The following is a 15,491-nucleotide window of genomic DNA, read 5'->3' as shown; positions in this document are numbered from 1 at the left end:
CTGTGTAAAACACTTGCTAAAATGTTTCGTCTTTAACTGTTTAAATGTTAAATCCAGCATATGTGGAGAGAAAGAGTTTGGGGTTGTTTTGGTTGGGTTTTACCAGCAAGGTACTGCTGGCATGGGACTGCAAGAGCTTAGTGATGATCTATAGATCTGTCTTAGATCTATACAGTATTTTGGGTTAGTTTCAGAATGATAACAATCTGTAGGTGCCTGCTCACCACTTTTCTTGCCCCATCTTCCCAGGAAAGAAAACAAAACCAGAATCCTAAACCAGTCCAGTCTGCGAGTAGTTTACTGATCTGAATAATTCTGATACTCCGTACAAGCACAGCTATTGGGAGAGGGCTTTTCTAGGCAGTAATAAATGATACCTTTCTGTCTGAGGGCGAGGCAAACAGGATGCAATTCAAACAGACTGTGTTTCCCCTCACACTGTTGTGTTTGGAGGCTATTTTCAGCTGGAGGAGTTGAACTTGTGGCTTGGGCAATACTTTGGGATGGGGGGAGGAGGGCAGTGTTTTGGTTTGTTTGTTTAAGACCACAGTGCCAATACTTTTTCTCTAAAGGCATAGATCCCTGATTAGAAGTTTAGGCAGACTGGTGATAGGCTTGCTTTTCTTATTTGCTCTTCACAGGCCTCTTGGAATTCTTCCACAGGGTCTGCAAGAGGTCTGGAGGTTCTGCTGAGCCTGAAATGTGCTGTGAAGGCAGCTCAGTGCCCAGTGCAGTGCTTGCCCCTCAGCCAGCATAACTGGCTTATGGTAAATGGCATAGATTATCTGCACTGAAGGAAGAGGGGATTATTTTGAAAGGGAGAAATTATCCTTTGGAGGAAAATAGCATGATCTCCAAAGGCTTTGGCTGCTCGTAAAACTGCAGAAAAAGAGAGATGATTGCAGTGGCATCAAGTGTCAAACCTTATGGCTTCTCTCTTAGCCCCACCACTGAGTGAAGCATTCCATGTGTGGATGCTGGGACTTCTGTCTGTCTGCAGAATCGCTCTGCATGTGGCCGTGTGCCTCCCCTTTCTTCACAGGTGACACAAGGCTTTGCTGAATGGTCTTGAAATGCTTTGATGCTCTGGGATGGCAACTGCGTTAGAGGCATAAAGTACTAATATCTAACTGCTAAGCAGAAACTAATCACTTTTTACTTCAGATGCACCCTGTCCATCTGAAAAGCTTCTTTGCCGGGGCAAAAAATGGAATGAGTAGCAGTTTTACATCTTTAAAGTGATGACAGTGCATACGTTCATAACAAATGTAGTTCTCAAATCAGTTGCACTGCAGGCAAGATGAGCTGGAAGGAGAAGAAAGCATTATTAGCACTGGTAGATGGCTGTGGGGCATGAGGGAGACTGGATTGATCCGTCTGAAATCTCTTTTCAGTCCAGTTTAGCCACACAAGGTGAGTGAGGTGCTCGTTTGTGTTTGTATTACACAGCAGTGAAAAATTCCACTGGGAGAGCAAGGAGCAGCATGCTGTGCAAACAGGGGAGGGTCCTGTCCCAAGGGAGAGATCAGGCAGCAGCTTAATGTGCATGGAGAACTCCAACTGCTCTGGCAGGTGGGATAGGTGATACACAGAGAGTGATGGTCTCAGAGTTTTAATCCTGATAGAGAGGGGTAAAGGAAGGCATGATGTAACTTTGCCTATAAAGAAAGTCTGGAAAATTCTAGCCTGACCAAAATGTCCACTGGCATGGCAAACAGTTTGCATTTGCAAACCTGCTTTGGCTGAGCTGAGCAGAATTCAGTGTCTGTTGCATCCCCTTTCATAGCTGGAGGAGAGGATGGCTGACATTACCCCTGTGCTGCTGGCACCAGCGGGGAGCATGTGGGATTTGTACTTTGCAAACTGCCATAACGTGGAGGCAATGTGACAAATTCTCCCTGGCTTTCTGTTTATAGCCAATCTCCCTCATACAAAGCTGTCATCTCACACCTCTGCCTAGCCCTGGAGTAACATTATGCTCCTATTTTACAACATGTTTGAAATAGCCTTCAAAGTCTGCTCTCAGAAATTCGAGGAAGGTATACATTTCAGAAGGCACTGACAGACATTGAGGGGGAACCTGAAGAAACAGGGAAAGGAAATACCTTTTCTGCTCTTCCTTTGTCCCCCTCCCCAAATGATAGCTCCCTTCTGACAGGATGGCTTCTTTCCTCCCTCAGATATTTGCTCTTCATCTCTTGGGAGGCTCAGAGAGGAGCTGGGACCTCTCTCACTGTGGTGATGAGTGTCAGTAACCCCTTCACCTCACACCCCAAACCTTCTGGAGAAGGCCAACTTGGCCTTTTGAGCTTGTGGTCCTGAGGGTGAGGTGAAGATGATGGTGTTTTCTTGAGGCAGCTGCTGACTTCATCCTCACTGCCAGGAGCACAGGGAGGGCATTCAGCACCCATTTTCCTTGCTGTGGAAAGGCAGAGTGAAGAGACTGGGGATCCTTTTAGCTTAGGAAACCTTAAAGCCCTGGAAGATCATAGAGGGAGGGAGCAGTATGCAGGCTCCTGCAGGACTCTGGGGAAGGTGGGAGAGGTGCATCCAGCTGCAGACTTGGATAACACATAGTGTTTCCAACATTTCAGGCCAGTTAGGATGGCATGGCTGTGAGACTCCACCAGGACCAGGAGCCATAACTTCTTTCTGAATTTATGGCAGCCAGCTAAACCCACTGCTGTTTGCCCCTGTAGGGTACTCTGGCCCTAGGAACACCCTGATACCCTGCAGTGCCCTCCTGCCCTGTCGTGCAGAGCGCTCTCAGTAGGTTCATATTTTGGAAACTATTTCCATATGATGGCAGGGATCCCAGGCAGGGAGAACACAGCACTGGGCTGCAGGCAGCTGCTGGGTGGGGGCTTGATTCCCTCAGGCATTCTGAGAAGGTGCTGGGGGCTGAGCACACTGACTTCACACCAGAGGGATAAATGGTGCTTCTTGGAAGCATTTCAGGCCTGCACTTGACTTTCCATCTTCCTGCCCAATCCCACTACCCTGTGGCACGAGTTTGCCAAAATTTTGCCCCGTTGTCTGTTGTCATTAATTATCTGTGATGAGAAAAGAACATCCTGACTTGACTCAGTGACAGCACTGAAATTTCAGAGCATGGGCTGGGGCTGGCTCAGCACGTCCTGCTGGTGGCTTTTGGTGATCTCCTAAAGCCTGTTGAGTCACTTTGGAACATTGCAATGGAAAGCTGATAACAGCAGCTGTATGGAAATAGAGCTGAAGGGATTGGGGTTTTTAAACTGATGGCTAACTTGGACAAGGCTTAGCTGTGCTTAAACTCGTTATGTCCATCACGTTCAGTTATAGATGATTCAGCTCCAGCACAGAAGAAACCTCAAAATTGTAGTTCTGTTCCTCAGCACCCAGCCTGCTCACTGGGCTCTGGCAGATTTGGAGGAGTCTCTCTTCTGAAACAAAGTCCCGAGCTTTGTGAGCTGCCCTTTGCACAGTCAGCTTGCTGGAGCAGGAGCTGGAGGCTGGCTGGCTGCTTTCCACAGCTCAAAAAAAAGCGTGTGCAGCAGCCCTGTGGTCACCCCATGCCAGCTTGGTGACAGTGGCATTGCTGTTGTGAACTCATTTGTTTACTTTCATCGGGAAGGTTGGCTCAAAAATCCGGGCAGATATCAAAAAGGCATCCAAAAAAGCATTTGTTTCAGGCCCCCAGCTGGTGGGGTTACCCATCCCTGCCCCAGTGCTGGGTGTGGGGTACCCAGCCCTCTCCCAGGGAGTGGGGACGGACAGGATGGTGCCTCTCACCCGCCCTGCTGGCCCTGCTTTGGGCCAGTGCTCCTCCTGGGAAGGGTGGTCACCCTTGCTCCCAGCCTTGCTCTGGCAATTGCCTCTTCCCAACAGTCCCTGCCTGACTCAGGGGGGATTTAGTACCGGCCTGGGGGGAGGGAAAGACGTTAAACAGGCTTTTCCCTAATGAGGTGTGACGCCAGCTGGAGAGGGGGAGAATCCTGCTTTTCTCCTGTCTGTTGCTCTCTCCAGCTAGAGGAGGAGGAGATGTGTGTCCCCCCCTTTTCCTCTGCTGATTTGCTGCCTCTTCTGTTTCCTTTCTGTGCTGTCCCCAAAGCGTTTTGGCAAGGTTCAGATTTCTGTGCTCACAGCTCAGTGCTCAAAGAGAAAAGAGGAAAAACAAAAGGATTGGAGGCGTGGGGAGGATGGTGGCGGGGAGGAAGCTGAGCTGCTCGTCCTGGCCAGGCTGGAGGAGTGTGGGGATGGGTGACTGAGGCAGGGCTTGCCCTTAGGACCAGGGGGGTTTTGGTGGCTTCTTTCTCCTGAGAGTCCCTGGCATCAGTTCATCTCCCTCTGTAGATGTGCTGCTTTGCTGGCTGGCCCTTGCTGGGAGAGAGAAGGCAGGAAAAATCCTCCTTCTAAATGTGGGCTGAAGCATTAGGTGAGATCCTGAAGGGATACCAATTCTTTGTTCATGTTCCTGAGATGTTCAGATTTGCATCACATCCTCATAGTCTGTCTGTCCTTCCCACAGCACTGAGTGTGTGGGAAGAGTCTAGAATTTGGGTGTTTTGGGACCAGAAGCTGGAGAATCCAGTGGGATAGAAAATGATGGCATTCAGATAAACAGGGCTGATGGATCCTGCCCTGGGTTCGTTGCTCAATCCCTGTGTTCGTTCATCAGGTTCCTCTCACTGCTCCTACCCTTCTGTCACAAGCAACAATAGTTGAAATGTAGACAGAAACATTACAGGACAATGTCAGTAACCTTTTTCCAAGATAAATAATCACAGTAATACTTGGACTGTGCCTTTACTGTAATTATTCTGGCACTGAGTGCTACTGTTGGCAGGGAGCAGAAGATCAGGATGGGCTCCAAGGAAGCACCCATGGCATTGGGAGCATGGGGCAGGTGTCTTTGTACAGAAGCATTGAAAACCTCACACCTGCCAGGGATGGGCTTTCACTGGCCTCATGCTGTGTGTGCTGATGAATGTTGGCTTGTTCCAGAGCCCCTGAACCCAGCATGGCACTGGCACTCTGCACCCAGCCCCACATTGGTCTGTGAGATCCATCTGGGTCTGGGTCCCCAAAATTTGTGCTACACCTGCCATGGAGACAAGGACAAGGAGCAACCTTCTGGGAGGGAGAAAGCAGGAGGAGAAGCAGGGAGAACATCCCCATCCAGGTGTTTAAGTCCCTGCCCAGGGATTGCATCTTGCCCAGTGCCCCAGGAATGCCCCGCTGCTCCTGGGGTGACCTGCCAGCTCCAAAAATGTAAAGGTCACCCTCGGGCCTGGAAAACAATGGCTGCAGATAGGGGCTATCTGAGGCACTTGTGGCCACTGCTGAAGGAGTGTTAGTCAAACAGCAGGCTGAAAAGGCTCACGGGAAGCAGTTTAAATATTCCTCATACAAAAGGCTGTCACATCCTAGCAGGGGCAGACTGCTGACTGACAGCTTTAATGAACAAGTGTATGTGGATGAGGGAGAGGCTGAATGCAGGGAGGCATCCTGGAGACTCACTTTCCCCCCTGCCCATCATTCTGGGTTCTGACATGTCATTTTTCACAAGCTGCAGGTTTATTGTGGTAATGTGGTAACACACCTGGGATGGTTTAGCATATCATGTGCTTTAGGTCCTCCCTGCTTCCCTCTCCTCCAGGGATATTTATAGAAGGCATCTGTCCACTAAAATGTTTTACAAATAAAGTAAGTCAACACTTCTAAAATACTAGCCAGTTATCAGGGCCAGGGCCAGAGGAGGACTCAGTCCTTGTGGGTCCCTTCCAGCTCAGGACATTCCATGATTGTCAGTGAATTCACTCTGTAATTACTGTTTATATAACATGATTACTATTTATACAACAATACTATCACTCTGTCCAAGGCATGGCACGCAGCAACTGCAGATTTTGTGTTAACTTGTCATTAAGCAGCGTGCTCATCTAGAGGCAGGAACAGAGATTCCTGGTCCTTTCCCCATCTCTGTGGCAGGGACATCAGGCTGTGGCTGCTTGCTGCCCTTTCCTTAGCTCCAGTTCCCACGTGTAATAGATGTGTTTAGTGCATTCTTCACAGGGCAGGTGTCAGGCTTCCACTCCTAATGCACTTTGCATGTTGCACAAGAGGTAAATAAGAGCAGTGTTGGTAATGAAAATATGCCATTAATATATTTCCAATAAAAAACTACAAGCAGCGTTTAAGCGGCAATCTGTTATCAATAATTTTATTACTGCAGTTACTGTGGTCTAATAAAAAAAGCACTTTCTCTTCTTTATTGGGTAAGTGCCAAAACGTTTATCCTTTATTCTCTGGCCATTAACCTTTATTCTGTAGCCATTAGCTTAGCTATTTGTGTAACAGTCTGTTGAGTAACATTCAAGTAGGAATTTGTATTCAATCCATTATTTACTCTGAAACCCAAAAAGAATAGCTTACTCTGCCTATATTGTTTATCCATATTAAATCTTGTTAAATGCTGTATGCTAGTGATGATAAGTCTTAGAGAAAGTGGATTTTTCTTACTGTGAATAATTTTCTGGCATACAAATAAAACTGTAATTAACCAAATGATATTTGGAAAACAAAGCTTGAAACTGTTAGCTGAAAAAAAGATATTTCTTACAATAGGTGCAAAATTCATAATAAGTAAATTTCAGGAGTTTATCCTTTTTGTGGATCAATTTCTGCATCACATCTTTGTGAACTCCACTGTGCTAGAATGACCCACGCTATTCTCCATCGAGAATTGAGATTTTGGGTCACAAAGTCTGACATCCCTCCATCCTTTCTCTCTTACTGGAGTTGGGGAAAAAAAAGGAGCTGAATAAGAAATAAGCTAAATAATCAAAATGCCTGCTTTTTTTTGAGGCATTTGCTTGCTAGCTTTCAGCCATTTCTGGCAATCCCATCTGAAACTGCTACTTCTGAGTTGTAAGTGGCTTTTAGTGCCCTGCTTTCTGAGCACATCTTTTAAATTGAGCTCACCAGCCTCAGTGAGTGGAGGGAAAGCAGAAGAATGAAACTGTTGATTCCTGTCCATCAGGTGAACACGAGAGAAATCATGCCTTTCTTATTAGGCTGTAGTGTATCTCAACCCCACTGAACCCTATTTTTCTGCACCCAGACAAAAGCATTAGTCTTCTGGCTGGAGAGTGACATTCAGTAAAAACCTTTCAAGGTCTTCCCATAAACTCTTGCAATGAAGAGGTAGTAGAAGCAGTATTTTTAATGATGAGGAAGGTCAGTTCACCCCATGTGTGCTCTGCTCTGTACACATATGTGAGGCTGTTTGGGTCTTTTTGGTCCAGATGAGCTAGCAGGAAATTTTAAGGAATTACTTTAATGGTTGGATTTTTTTTTTTCTTCTCTCCTTTCTGCTCATTAGGAACTGGAAGCTGCTCTTCACGGGGATGATGTGGAGTTTATCAGCGACCTGATCGCTTGCCTTCTTCAAGGTTGCTATCAGCGCAGAGACATCACGTGAGTAACCTCTCTCTCTGGCTCAAGCACTTTGCAAGGGGAGCTAATTAGCACGGTGGCGGGATGTTTCACGGCTCGGAGTGATGACATGGCAGTGATCAGCAGCCACAGCAATCAGGCCAGATGCTTCACGGAGTGAAAGGGAATTCGGGTTCTCTTGGGTTGAGTTGGAGGCTTTTAATTGTACAGAGCCCTTAAGCAAAGCCCTTTGTTCAGATGCCGTGCAAAAAGGGAATGTTTGATGCTCTGCTGTGGCACTCACAGTGAACATTCACATCTGCTGTTATGCTCTGCACTCTGTTTGGTCAAATTAGTGATATTAAGTCATCACATATGTTTCAGCATATTTGTATGTACTGCACAACATAAAACTTGCTCTGCGCACACACCTCACTTGCATGAAAGATCCCACTTGCTTTACACAAGGACAGCAATGATTATTTTCTTAGAAATAAAAGTATTGGAATCACTTCAGCTGCAGGATGTTGGAGAGTGATTTGACATGCTCTCTTGAGGTTTTGACATCCAGAGACACTTTGTTAGTGTCCACTAAAGCAGCCTCCCAAATGGAGACATCTGCAGAGCATCATTCTTTAGAGGACTGCCACTGGCACAGCAAAATGTGCTTCCAGTGATAGCAAAGGCTTGTTGCAGTGGGTTTTATTTGTTCTTTTGTGAATCATGTTAATAGCAAAGCATAATTGTGGGGACAAAGACAGCTTGGCAACACATGCAGTTGCTTGGAAGCAGTCCTGCTCCCTAAGATCCCCCTGTTGTGGAGAGGCTCAGGTGCATAGGCAGAACCATAGGTGCTTGTATTGAAAGCTCTATTTCTAATTAACTGATTATGTTCAACAAAATTTATTTAGCTGATTTATATATGCATATGCCACTTAATTAAGTTCTCTTTCATTGCTGCATGGACATTCAGCATCAGTGGGTATCAGGAGCTGAATCAGGCACCTTTTTTATTTTTTTGCACTGCTTTTACTATCTCCAAATGATTGATTGTAAAGGGTCTGCAGTCACGTGTATCTTCTTCATCAAAATAGCCACAGAGCAATATATACCTGCTTGTAAACATGCAGCAAGTTTATTTCTTCATACCAAAGCCATCAGAAAGTAGAGGCTTGAGTGTTTTGCCCACCTGAGCCAACTTACCCTGGCAGCAGCAGTGGAAGATTTGTCTTTGATAAAATTCATTAATTTTGTGAGGTTGTGAGGTTCTCCAAAACTCTCCAGATCCAAGAGTGATTGCACTGTGTAATTGCCTCCCCATTTGCAACTCTTTTAATTAAGAAAATTCAGGGATGAATCATGGGTGAGTGTTGGGCACTGGCAAGTTGTCTGTCTGTCTGTCACCTTGTCAGTCATGCTGGGGAAGGCCTGAGGTGCCTGAAGGAGAAACCAGCTGCACCATTTCTGCAGCCTCCTGTGGAAGGGGATTACCTCGTGGGCATGGGGATAATGAAGAAAGAAATTTCTGCAGGGAAGATGGGGAAGAGGACACAGCAGGAGCAGTGCAGTGGGAATGGCTTAAGGGATATATCAGGAAAACTGCCTGAAACTGCTGGGATGTTCAAGAGAAGAGGTGAGCTCTGAAGCACTGCTGAGGAAGCACATGGGGAGGCTACCTGGAAACAAGAGGGAAAGATGCTGTATGCAGAGAAATGTCATGAAAGAAGAAGCATTAAGATCTAGTCTAAGTATGAAAATCCGAAGATAAATAAGAAAAAAAGTGATGGCTTGGGTACACTTCTCAGAAACAAACTTGCCACACTGTTTCACACTTAAAACTCTCTTGCATGTTTCCTTGCAACACCTTTTCCCCCCTCTAACCCCGGTTCAAGAGGCATAGGCCTTGGCTGATGCACAGCTTCCCTCCTGTACCTTGTTTTTCTGCACTTAGTGGTAGGAAGCTGAGCCTCTCATTGATATTTTGAGTGCTCAGCAGACAAAGCCATGCAGATGTGGCACAGGATTTGTGTGGGGCTTAGACTTGGCTTTTCACAGTGGCCCAGGACTCCATTCTTCTCTGCTGCAGACAGATCAGAGGTATCAGTCTTGGGTGGGAAGGATCAGCAGTGTCACAGATCGTCCTGCTGGTGTTACTGCAGCATCTCTCCAGGCATTTGTGCCCTGCATCCTCCTGCTGAGGCTGTGGCTGTTCCTATCAAGGCTGTAAATTTATGTTCCTTGTTGCACCTCAGAGAGCAAGGCAGGACCTTGTTCCCATGCCTGCTCTCGGGCTGGGGCACAGCAGCTCAAGCATGGGATGCTTCATAAACCTCACTTTTCCTACCTCTCTGAGGGGTTTTGAGGTTTAATTAGTTTTGTGTCGGGTCTTACATCTTTGATGGCCAAAATGTTATCTGCCTATGCGTTCTCACAGTCTGTCTGGGAGCAGCTTGCAGCTCTTGTCACATCTGTTTTGACGGTGCGCAGGACTGGGCTGCCTGGCTTTAATCATGCATCATAGGGGTATAAAACTGTCACATACCTTTGCTAATTATAATGTGCTCTCAAGTAATTTTGGAAGTGGCTGAGAGACCTTCTAATGCTCAATTTAACATGCTGTAGTTTGATTTGCTTTCCATTCTTTGAAAAAAAAAAAAGAGATTATTACTTTTGTAGACTTCTATGATCCTTGGTTTTGAAGTAAAGCAACTCTGCCTTGATTTTGATATTATTTATGACAGACTTTAAAAAAAAAAAGAATCACATACAAGAGAGACTGCTTTTTACCCTGCTTGATGTCTAAGGAGCATTGTCTGGTAACATAAGACTTTCTTTGAGTTATGGATATCTGTGTTTAACAACAGAGACTACTTAATGGGATGCTATGTGATCTTCTCCTAAGTCTTATTTATCATAACCTCTCATAGCTGTTAGGAGCACTCCATTGACCTGGTTCTTGCTGTGTTAAGTACTGTAGAAGTACAGAACAAAAACTAGTTGTCTGCATTTCTGCATCTTTAGCAATGACCCTGTAACTGTCCTTGCCTGCACCAGGTAGTTTGAGCACTTGGCCAGGACAGTTTCCCTGTTGTTCTGCTGTTTTTACTGACACAAAATACTTGTGTGTCATGATCTGCAGCTTTTGTTGTTTTATAAATACCCCTCATAGTATCCATATACCATCTGTATGTGACTACTAAGGGTGCAATAGGTATCCAAGGCATGCTTTGGTTTGATGCCATTGAGATTGCCCATAGGTTTTTCCTGCCCCCAGCTCTTTTGCACAGGTCTGAAAATGTCTGTGTTTTCTTTTAATTGCTTCAAAAGGCAAATGCCCAGAAAAACTCTTATTAGAATTCAGGAGTCGCAAAAAAAAAAAAAAAAAAAAAATTAAGCAGTTTGAAAATAATCCTGGTGCTTGCTTCAGATTCTCTGTGATATAAATGGGGTAGCTGCATAGTCCCTAGGGGCTGCCACTTTAATTCCAGCAGGAAATGTGGCTTGATGACTTGTATGAAGACAGGAAGATCAGAGCTTCAGCTAACGGCAGCGGCCGCAGCAGGAGCCTTCTGCAGCTGTTTTTAAGTAAGAAGTGATGGTGTGACATGGATGTGTGCACTCAACTAAAATATTCCAGAAAAGCTCCTGCTGTTCAGCTTCTCTTTGGGTGAAACTCATTCTTCAGTGGTCTGTTATTGCACTTTTGCTGTTTTGCTAATGTGATGGCGTAAAAAGTTTTAGTAACTTTGTGTTTCTTATTGGGAGGCATTTTGTATGCTGCTACTTTGTCTCAAAAAAAAAAAAATCTTTGCTGCTTTTTCTTATGTTTTATTTTTTCAACATGCAAGAAGGCCAGAATGTGAGGAGGAAGAAAAACAATATCTCTTGGTTTTGTTTTTTTCCCCTATGCCCCATGAGATTATTTTCTTTTTTTACACCTCAGGGGATTGGTTCATCAGAATAGCTGAAAACCCTTTTTAACTTCTGTGCCACCAGAGGGGATTTGCTTCCTTAGGATTCTCAGTTGTTTTTTTCTTCTTATTTCTTCCCTAATGCATTGGAATTTTTTTCTTTCCAAGGGGACCATTGGTTTTGCACCTACCTTAAGCTCTTTTGGGATCCCTAAACTATCCTTGGTGTCTTTGGCTTGTAGTTTGCTCCTGGTTTGTTCTAATAAGGATAATAAGAGGATGTTTCTTAACTCCTCCTCCCTTCCCCACAATTGTTTAAATTATTTCTGTCCTATCCTTAGTGGTGGCATTGAGAACACTCCCAGTATGGCATCTGAGAGCTGGCATTTCCTACCTGCTGAGTTGCCAGTCAAGGACACTCTGTCTGTTCTGTGTATTTTCTAACACTTGTTCTATAATCACTTATTTGAGCTCTCATTAGAAAGAGAGTGATAATCTGAAATCTTCTAACCTACTGAGGAGCAATACCTGTTTCTGAGGACAGTGTTTAATAGCTCTGGATATTTTGCTTCTTCCTTCTGCTTTGTCACTTTTGTCCAGCCTTGTCCTTTATTCTGTGTGAACTGTGTCCTTACAGGTGCTTTGGGGGTTGCCCTAGGTCTCATATTTTGGTAAAAGAGAGCTTAGCATCTTGAAATCACTCTTGTGCATGTGCCTGCATGGGCTGGGTCCTTCCAGAACTGCTGTTTGTCAGTCTGGTTGGGGGATAAGGTGGCAGGTGAACAGGAATGGCAAAGCAGAGCTGAGATTTCAGTGCCATGGATACTGTGTGAGCTGGGCTGTGGAGAGAGCTAAGCCAAGGTACTGAGACTGAGCTGAATGAATTCACCACTTCAGTCCATGCCATAACCTCTGGGGCAGCCAGCCTGAGCTCAGGCACAGCAGACCTGGTGCCCACCACCTTTGGAAGGAGTTTCAGCAGCTGGCTCTTGCACCAGTGACCTTGATTTTAACAACTACTTCCATGCCTGGCCACAAAGCACCTCACCAACTCAGAGTCATATTCATGAATGCCAAGTGAATATCAACAAGATCAGCATTATTTACAGTCTGACTTTTAACAGGCGCTGCCTTGCATACATCATGGATATTGGTGGATGGCCTCTGGAATCAGCCTGGTATCATCAGCACAGGAGATGCTGTGAGGGGGCAAGGGAGATGAAGTGGCTGCATTGCTCATCTTGAATCTAATTTTAATATTTATTATAGTAATAGCCAAGCCATGCAAGGTGAGCCTTTTAAAGGGTAAAAAGTGAAAATGAAGCAGCTGGCAGGTGTTGGCAAAGGAAGGATGAGATTACAGCAGTAAAATAACACGGTCATTCAGAGATTAATGAGAAGCACAGTGGAATAAAATTATAGAGTTGAAATATAACTAAAGCTAAGTAAATGTCTTTGATTCTCAGATGGATAAAATGAATCTTTAAAGAAGAATTTGAAGAAAAGTTGGTAGCATGTTCTGGAAGTGCTATTCCATGGATGTGGTGGAGAATAAGGACTGAAAACAGTGAAAGAAAAAGAGGAAAAGCTGTGCTGTTATTGTCAGGGCAGATGGATGAGAGACAAACAGATTGGATTGCTGGGGAGAGGGAGTTATGCAAAACATTGACAGAGAGGAATAGGTGGCTAAACTTCAAAGGAGGAACATGGAACAGTCAGCAAAGGGTCTTGGAGACTGCAGTGATGTCATTGTGCCCATGTCAGAGCATGAAATATGAAAGGGACAACTGTATTTATAACTTCTTGATGTTGCAAACCAAGTACTCTGGAGAGGAGGAAGAAAGCAATGATGAAAAAAGAAACTGAGAAGGCAAATGAAAATATCTTCTTCTTTCAAGGAAGAAGGCAAAGAATTGGGTAGAGAGACAGATGGGGTGTGAAGTTCCCCCGATGTGAAACCTTTGCCCTCACCCTTGAGGCTTGCAGCGATGCTCCAAAACACTGGTGCAGGATTTTTGCTCCAGCACAGTTGGTTTTGCAGGTCACTTCCCAGCACCTCATCCAAGTTCAGAAACCAATGTTTAGTCCAAGGGTGAATATTGGAGAAGATCTGAAGTAATTTTTTGGAGCCTTTTATCCTCAGTGGGCTTAAACAGCTGGAGTAGCTGCTGGCCAGCTGTTAGGCCACTGTGATGATGTGGTGTGTCATGTCAGTCTCTGTTCTAAGTCATCTTTGCTTTTACTTTTTCTCCCATTCTACCTTCCAGCCTTCCTCAGTTTCTTTCTGCTTCAACCAATTTATTGGTTTAAACTTTAGAGAAAAGAAGATGAAAGACCTGCACTGAAACAAATCCCAAAAGGGACTTCTTTAGGACCTATTTATCTTTAAAAACTTGGGTTTATCCATGGTCTCCAGAAACTTCTATTGTGTGGGGCTGGTTTTAAGAAATGAATTTGCTTAGCTTATTTGCTTCAAGGCAACCCCACACTAGGTATTTTGTGCCTCACAGGGGACTCTTTTCTCTGACATTAAGTGTATTTTTCTCTGAGCAGTAAGGCACATAAGGGCTTGTTTCATATGGATTTGTGCTGTAATACAGGCATGTGTCCTATTTCCCCATCATCATCATCAAGACAATAACTCCAGCTTCTTCCCCACAGTGCTCATCATCACTGTAATACCCTAAGGTCCTCTCTGCAGCCCCCAGACAATCACAAGTGCTTATGGCACAGCACTGCTGTTGTCTTTCCTCGTGGCAATGAATTGGGAGCATGCTTTCTGTTGATGGGCACTAGGAATGAACAATGCAGCATTAAGCTGGCTTCACTTGTTCTTCAAGGATCCAGGAATGAATAGTAAGTAATGATCCTCTTCCAGTCTCAATGTGGAGCATGTAAGCCCCATTCCTATTTGCTCCTTCAGAATATAGGAGATGTATTTGGGTCTTTTGTAAGTTAATCAGCTCCAGCCCCCAAGGAGCTTCTCGAAAGGAATCAAATAACAGCAGTGGAAAGAAAGAAGCATGAGGATTAAAATTGGCAAGTACAAATTGAAGCCTGGCTAGATGCAGGTGAAGGTCATCGATGGGAGAAGTGAATTGTCATTGCAGAAAAACCAAAGCCCTTGCTGTTCAATCACAAGGTGAAATTTGGGCTGTAGACACATTTGTTTATTCTGGACCATCCAGAAGACTGTGCTTATCCCTCCTGAGATAGAGAGTACTGTGGTTTGAGAGTACTGTGGCTTCATTTCTTCATGTCCAGAGTGGCTTCTTGTTGGGGCACACCTTGTGTGGTTAGTTGTTGAGGTCACACAGAACAGGACACTAAACAAGGAACAAAAAAATCCATGCTTTAAAAATCAAAAACATGCACATGAAGCAGCATGTGGCAAGAGCAGGGAGTGCAGCAGCTGTTCTCAGCCTTCATTTGTCTGTGTGGCCACCAGCATCCCTCCCTGCACTTTTCCAGCTCAGTGCAGTGTGTGCTGGCTGTGTGTGCAGGAACCCAGGTGTCCCTCACCCCCCACCACTGTTACCCAAATCCCCCCAGTAATCTTCCCCAAAGGAACTTATTCATTACTTTTTGAGCACTCAGATCTCTCTTGCCCCCTTTTTTTTTTCCCTATCAAACAACGTGTAGCTAGTTTTTGGGTTAGTTAATAGTTCTGACACTGGCTCTTTTTGTTTGGATCCTTCAAGAGATTGCCCTTTGTTATTCAAAGCCCAAGGTACTTGACACACCAGCAATGCAGAAGCCCCCGGGCTTCAAGCTGTCCTGACTGTGTGATCCCTATGCCTGTGAGCCATTCCCATCCTCAGTGTCTGATAAGCCTTGGGGAAGAAATGGGAAAAGAATGCAGCACTCCGAATTCCTGAGGGGTGCTGGGGGAATCCATCCATGTGGGGACTGGAGGATGTTCACCTGCTGGCCAGAGCCTTTCAGATTCAGCATTTCACTGAATTCAGCTGCCAGGGGACCCTCCTGCCTTTGACTTTCTTTACAAGGCTGACAAAAGTCTGGCTTCCAATCTACCTATTAGGGAGAAAGGTATCTTGCATTTCCTAACTCGTTTGCAGAAATGTCCAAGTCAGGTGGTTTTATGTTCAGGAATTGCTTTTTGAGCTCCAAAACCAACCCTAGGAGCTGCTGCCTTGGATTTAC

General features: G+C 45.1%; 1 protein-coding gene across 6 annotated transcripts in view; it reads left to right on the top strand.

Annotated features, from left to right (window-relative positions):
• CECR2 (CECR2 histone acetyl-lysine reader) overlaps positions 1-15,491 on the top strand; it is a 144,364-nt gene that overhangs the window by 87,184 nt on the left and 41,689 nt on the right. For all 6 annotated transcript variants that reach the window (XM_074540184.1, XM_074540185.1, XM_074540183.1 and 3 more), the window contains one exon: positions 7,364-7,458. In XM_074540184.1, coding sequence (XP_074396285.1) covers positions 7,364-7,458 — 95 coding nt within the window. The remainder of the gene's footprint in view (positions 1-7,363; positions 7,459-15,491) is intronic.

Source organism: Zonotrichia albicollis, chromosome 4 (genome assembly GCF_047830755.1).
Source record: "Zonotrichia albicollis isolate bZonAlb1 chromosome 4, bZonAlb1.hap1, whole genome shotgun sequence".
In the NCBI taxonomy this organism is placed as follows: Eukaryota; Metazoa; Chordata; class Aves; order Passeriformes; family Passerellidae; genus Zonotrichia; species Zonotrichia albicollis.
The sequence above is the reverse complement of the archived record's forward strand: the minus strand, read 5'-3'. Positions and strand labels throughout refer to the sequence as shown.